The sequence below is a fragment of the Rhincodon typus genome, chromosome 17 (genome assembly GCF_021869965.1).
Source record: "Rhincodon typus isolate 14 chromosome 17, sRhiTyp1.1, whole genome shotgun sequence".
Classification (NCBI taxonomy): domain Eukaryota; kingdom Metazoa; phylum Chordata; class Chondrichthyes; order Orectolobiformes; family Rhincodontidae; genus Rhincodon; species Rhincodon typus.
Window position 1 is genome coordinate 13,149,299 of NC_063348.1, and position 6,997 is coordinate 13,156,295.

Here is a 6,997-nt window from a genome sequence, read left to right on the forward strand (position 1 = left end):
CCTTTACTGAGGACTGACCGTTCGTCCTCAGTAAGGGGGAGGTCTGGGGGGATGGTGAAGACTCGGCAGGGTTGGGTGCTGCTGTCTCCTCTGGAGCTGCTGGCTGTGGAGGCGGTGGGCGGAGCAACGTCGACGTCAGTTGTGGGCGGAGTGACGTCGGCGTCGGCTGTGGGCGGAGTTGTGTCGGCTGTGGGCGGAGTTGCGTCGGCTGTGGGCGGAGTTGCATCGGTGTCAGCGGTGGGCGGAGTTGTGTCGGCATCGGTGGTGGGCGGAGCGCCGTCGGCAGTGGGCGGAGTGGGGTAGGAGGCGGCAGCAGCGGCGACGGTAGGTGTGTCCTCAGTGTCTATGGTGTTGGCCTCGGAAATGGAGGTGGTGGCATCAGCAGTGGTGTCGATGGCGTTCGCTGTCCCGGAAGTGGTATACCTGGCGGCGGAGGTGACGTCATCTGTGGGTGCTCTGACAGTGGCCACATGGCCAATGGCGGCGGGCAAATTGCGGGGAAGGTCCTGGGTAGGGTTGGGGATTTGGGAGGTGGAGGAAGCCCATTTTGAGTGGTAGGCACCAGTAAATTTACTGTACTTACGGTTTTTGGTGTCCAATAAAGCTGAGTAGAATTGTGAGTTCAGGTTGTGGATTCTACGAAGAATTAAAAACAGGAGAGGTCCTTTGCAGGTCTGGGAGAGGGAGGCTCTGAGCTGGGGTAGGCTTGATTGTAGTGCCTGGAGATGCTGGCGCATTGCTGCAAGTGTGTGTTTCAGGAGTCGCAGGGAGGAACGCTTCTGAAGGGTATCAATGTTCTGAATGTAGACATTGTCACGGTTGGGGGCCAAATTGGGAAGGCCTGAATGTGGATTGCAGTCCATTGGGGATGATCTGGTTCCGTAGGCAGGTACTAAGAAAGGTGATGTGGCTGTAGTACCTGGTTTGCTTCAGGACGTGGTCGAGCAGTTTCAAGGCTGAAGTTCCCAGTCCCCAAGAAGACTTTCCACATCAAGCAGATGTTCACCTGCACATCTGCTAATGTGGTACACTGCATCCGCTGTTCCCGTTGTGGCCTCCTCTACATCGGGGAAACCAAGCGGAGGCTTGGGGACCGCTTTGCAGAACACCTACGCTCGGTTCGCACTGAACAACTGCACCTCCCAGTCGCGAACCATTTCAACTCCCCCTCCCATTCCACAGATGACATGTCCATCCTGGGCCTCCTGTAGTGCCACAACGATGCTACCCAAAGGTTGCAGGAACAGCAACTCATATTCCACTTGGGAACCCTGCAGCCCAATGGTATCAATGTGGACTTCACGAGCTTCAAAATCTCCCCTCCCCCTACCGCATCCCAAAACCAGCCCAGCTCGTCCCCACCTCCCTAACCTGTCCTTCCTCCCACCTATCCCCTCCCCCCCCCCCAAGCCCCCCCCCCAAAAACTACCTGCTAACCTCATCCCGCCCCCTTGACCTGTCCGTCCTCCCTGGACTGACCTATCTCCTCCCTAACTCCCCACCTACACTCACCTTTACTGGCTCCATCCCCGCCTCTTTGACCTGTCTGTCTCCTCTCCACCTATCTTCTCTTCTATCGATCTTCTATCCGCCTCCCGCTCTCTCCCTATTTATTTTAGAACCCCCTTCCCTCCCCCATTTCTGAAGAAGGGTCTAGGCCCAAAACGTCAGCCTTCCTGCTCCTCTGATGCTGCTTGGCCTGCTGTGTTCATCCAGCTCTACACCTTGTTATCTCAGATTCTCCAGCATCTGCAGTTCCTACTATCTCTGCAGGCTAGGTGATTTGGCGATGGTAAATTGCCTGTAGTGTTGAGGGATATGCAGGAGAGGTGGGTTAGCCGTGGTAAATGCAGGGTTACGGGGATAGAGTAGGGGGCCTGGGTCTATGTGGGATGGTTTTCGAAGGGGCAGTGCAGACTTGATGGGCTGAATGCCCTCTTCCCGCACCATAGGAATTCTATGATTCTAAAAACCATGGTTTGTACAAATTTTATACAATGTGTTAAAAGAAATTGAGGAATGGATGGCATTACTGCTTATACTTAATAATTAATTCGGTGAAGAGCGACTGCCAGAGAACTGGAGGATATCAAATTTAATTCCTAGAACTTAGGAAAGGGACAGAATATGTCCAGGGAACTATAAACTAGCCAGCCTGATGTTTGTGGTAGGAGGAAAATGGTTTTCTTTTTACTAAGGGAGTGGTTAGACATATAATAATACATAAAGAGAAAACCATGCTTATCTAACCTTATTGAATTTTCTGAGGCAGTAATGGAGAGAATAACCATGTTAGTGCAGTTTATCCAGATTTTCAAAGACCTTTGATAAGGTGCCCCATTACAACGAGCAGGATACAAAATATGGATTTCGGTGACAGCAACAGAATGGCCTGATGGAAGGCTTCAAGACTGAAAGCAGAAAGTGGAAGTAAAGCGTAGTTATTCAGAAGGTGGGAAGTAGTGTCTTACAAGGGTGAATGCTGAAATCACTGCTGTTCACAAATTATATTCACAATGTGAGCTTTGGAATCAAAATCACAATTTCTAAATTCACAGGTGATGTCAAATTGGGGTGAGGGTAGTTTAGTTGGTCAATGTTGAGAAGTAATGTAATAAGTTATTGGAGGATGGTTAATAATCTTTCAAAGTGGGTAAATAATTAGAAAATGAAGTTCAGTACTAATAAATATGAAGGACAATAAATATGAAGGGAGGTCTTCTGATCCAGTGGGAAGTGTCTCTGGGCCAAAAGCTCTGGATTTGAGTCCTTTCCCAGAATAGCCAAAGAATATGCATTGATAATCTGGCCAAATAAGTTGATATTGATCTACAAATCCTTCCAACACATGCAAACATTAAGACAGGACAGTTTCCTGATCAGCCATGGGTCGCAAAGAACTACCATTACTACCATGACGGTACCATCAGTATGCATAAATCTGGACAACAACAAAGTTAAAGAGCATGTTCTGTACCAATTCAGACTGCCTGAGGAGCTAGTTGGTTCAGTTGACTGGACAGCTGGCATGTGGATTAGATTGGTAGCAGCAGCACAGGACCTGCCTCCTTACCCTACTTGCATTGGAAATCTTGGTGCTATTTTGTGCTTCGGGCCTCTGATCAGGCAAAGAACCAAGGACAGTGAGGACATTGGTTTGGTAGGAAGAAACAGGGGGTCAAGTCTAGTTAGGATACAGAAACAATGATATTTCAGATAAAAAATACATCCACCATTAAGGATTGCACCACAAATTAGCAAAGCTGTAAAAATAGCAAAGCTTGCACTGGACTTTATTTCTCCTGTGGGTAATTGAAAAGCAAGGAAGCTATGCTAAACCTAATTCAATCTTTGGTTAAATCACACTTTGAATAATGTGTGTAATTCTGGTCACATTATAAAAAGGGTATAGAGGCATTGAAGAGTGTGCAGAGAAGATTTACCAGAGTAATAAACATGGGTATAAATATCAGTAAAAGGACAGGCTGTATTTCTTTTCTCTCAGAAAAAGAAAACAGAAGAGCAAAGATTTGGATATAGTAGATACAGAGAGAATGTTTCGTTTTCTGAACAGAGAACTACCAACATAAAATAGCATTAATAGAAAGATAAGAAATTGGTGAAAATATGAACTTGCTACCACAGACTGTGGTTGAAGTGATTAGTATAGATATATTTAAGTGACAACTAGGTGACTTTAGACAGTAAAGGTGATAGCTGGTAGATTTAGATGAGTTAAAATGGGAGAAGGTTTGAATGAAGTATAAACACCAGTAAAGACTGGTTTGGCAGAACAGCCTGTTTCTGTACTGTATTTCTCATGCATGTAATCCTGCACAATTGGAGAAGCGGAGAGAGCTTTACTCTACCTAAAACATTTGCTGAAACTAAAAGTTCCTAAAACTTCATGCTGAAACTATATGTGCAAGTTTAATTTGTTCCGTTCTCAACAATGCCCCTCCTCCCCACTAAATAGCATATAAAACATGAAAACCAATTTTATATTTTTCTGATTTATTTCTTCAGATTGCTGCAATTATTGTGCATCCCTCCTATGATCCAGTGCTGCTAGATTCAGATATTGCAATCATCAAACTAATGGACAAGGCAAAAATCACCGACCAGGTACAGCCTATATGTCTCCCTGATGTAAAAGATCTATCGACCATGAATACACAGGGGTATGTCACTGGGTGGAGAATGCAGCATGATGCCAATGACTTAGCTCATACAAATGACACAATCCGTGTGGGTACCATTGAAATAGGTGATTCTGTCCAGTGCGAGCAGCAGTATGAAGTTCATGGGATCTCTGTCAGCATCACTGAGAACATGTTCTGTGCCCGTCAGGATCTGAATGGATTCTCAAACATTTGCCCATTGGAGACAGGTGGCGTGGCGACTTTCCCTGCTCCAGACAGGGCGGGCTCTGCTCTCACTTGGTACCTGGTAGGCTTGGTGAGCTGGGGCTATGAGAATGGATGCAGCCAAGAACTTTTCACTGTCTACACAAATGTAACTCCATTCAAAGATTGGATTGAAAAGCACCTGAAATAAAGCTCTTTCCATGATCCAGCACCTCATAAATTCTACAGAAACAGTGGCGTTTGGTTTCAAGTTTGCATCGTCTGAACTATTTAATATGTTTACAGATAACCAGTATTTACAATGTAACTTTAATCACTTAGCACAGATCATCCTTCTTTTCAAACAACTGAATTAATGGTACAGACTGTTTCTAAGGAGATGCAAAGCTAGGCTGCCAAATACAATGATTTCCTAATTCCATTGCAGGAATCCAGTTTGCTTTCCTCCCTTACCCCAAGTCAAGGTTACTCCTCCCCCACTTCAGGGATAAAGTTCATTTCCACATTCCCCAACCCAGGGATCAAAGGTACTCCCTCTTCTGGAATCAATTTCACTTCCCTTTCCCACATCCCCCTCCCCCCAGTAGGATCAAATTTACTATTAAAATGGCCGCAACATAATTGGGTGCTAACCAGTGTTTTAGAAATATCTAGCATAACTTTTTTCCCCTTATTTTCAATACCTTTACAGATGTCTTAAAGCCCAAAATTGTGTATTTATTTTTTTTTTAAAGCCACAGCCTGTCCTCCCAAATTCAAAGATTTGTGTCTAAGACCCCTCAGTTCTTTTTATTCCTTAAACTCTTAAAGTTGAACCATTTATTTCATATTGACTCTTCTAATATTTTTCCATAGGTCATTTTTGTGCATTAACTTTAATCTATCCTGTGACTTTATAGACTGCCCATATCTTCCCTGTGGTCTGTTTATCACACTTCACTACTTAATCCATTTCTGTTTTTTGAGTCATCTGTAAACTTTAAACTTCTAGTAAGTGTCTTGAAAAAAACATGTGACTTGATCAATTTGCGAAATACTTTATTTAATGAATATTTTTGAGGTGTAGATGACTTTGAGTAACACTACTATAACCTGTTTCAACTTCAGGAACCTGTAAAATCTTTCACAGCTAACAAACTGGAGTTGTAATCACTGGTTTAAAGTAGCCTAAATAGCAAAGAAGTTACACACAAAGATCTTGCCAGGATCAATGAGTTGAATAATCAAATAAAATGTTTAGTAGATGTTATGGTTGATATAAATATTTCTCAGGTCACCTGGAAAACTTTTACACACACCAAAACGCAGACAGGGTCTTAGTTTAATGACTCATCCAAAACATGGGATCTCCAACAGTATAGCACTCTTTCACTGCGTGCGAGTCTAGATCATGTGCTCAAGTCTACAAATTTCTAACGCGAGGCAAATTCCAACAAGATAAGCTTGGGTTCTTCAGATTAAACAAAACATGGTGAATTGCATATGATATAGAGCGGAGAAGTGAATGTAAACCCAAAATAATACTTTGCTATAGGACAGGACAGGGAACCATATGTTCCCAGTTTTAAAGGACAAATTTATGACTGGTGGAGGAGTTATTGATTTAGGGGGTGAACAACATCTGGAACGGTTTAGCAGGAATAGCAGTTGATGCCAGAAAATTAACTCACTTATAGATGATCCCGGAAATCTGAAACATGAACAGAAAATGCTGGAAATGTGCAAGAAGTTTAAAGGATCTGTTACTGAAACATTCAGCTACCTTCTCTCCAGGTTTATTGTTTATAATAGTGTTCTCAAGAATTTATGCTTTTTTTTGTTTAACAATAAAATATTTTCTGTACTGGGGAGATAATGGTAAATAAATGAAGTGACTCTAATGTGGACACATTATTGTGAAGCTGACTTCTTACTCCATTGAATAAACCTTGCTCAAGCTAACTATTTGCATAAAATGGGACATTGGTAACATAAAGAACCCAAAACATGCTGCATTGGATTTAAAAACAGACCAGAAGATATAGAAGCAGAATTGGACTGTTCGACCCATCAAGATTGCTCCACCATTCGATCATGGCTGATACATTTCTCAACCCCATTCACCTGCCTTCTCTCTATAACCCTTGATTGTCCTTACTAAGCAAGAATCTATCTATCTCTGCCTTAAATATATCAATGACTTGGCCTCCACAGTCCTCTGCACCAATGAGCTCCACAGATTAACCACCTGCTGGCTGAAGAAATTCATTCTTATCTCAGTTCTAAAGGCCATCCCTTTACTCTGAGGCTGTGCCCTTGGTGCCTAGTCTCTCCTACTAAAGGAAACATCTACTCTACATCCACTTTATCCAGGCCTCTCAGTATTCTGTAAATTTCATTCAGATCCTCCCTTTAATCTTTCTAAACTCCATAGAATACAGACTCAGAGTCCTCAACCACTTCTCATATGAAAAAGTTCTTCATCCACAGGATCATTCTTGTAAACCTCCTCTGGACCGCCTCCAATGCCAACACTTCCTACCTTATATATGGGGCCCAAAACTGCTCATAATATTCCAAATGTGATCTGACCAGAGACTTATGCAGCCTCAGCAGTATGTCTCTGTTTGCATTTTCTAGCCCACTTGAAA

General features: G+C 43.3%; 1 protein-coding gene across 1 annotated transcript in view; it reads left to right on the forward strand.

Annotated features, from left to right (window-relative positions):
* Window positions 1–6,246, forward strand: part of pamr1a (peptidase domain containing associated with muscle regeneration 1a) — a 139,020-nt gene extending 132,774 nt beyond the window's left edge. Inside the window, exon 14 of the mRNA XM_020512965.2 lies at window positions 4,027–6,246. Coding sequence (XP_020368554.2) covers window positions 4,027–4,557 — 531 coding nt within the window. The 3' untranslated portion in view covers window positions 4,558–6,246. The remainder of the gene's footprint in view (window positions 1–4,026) is intronic.
* Window positions 6,247–6,997: the final 751 nt, after the last annotated feature.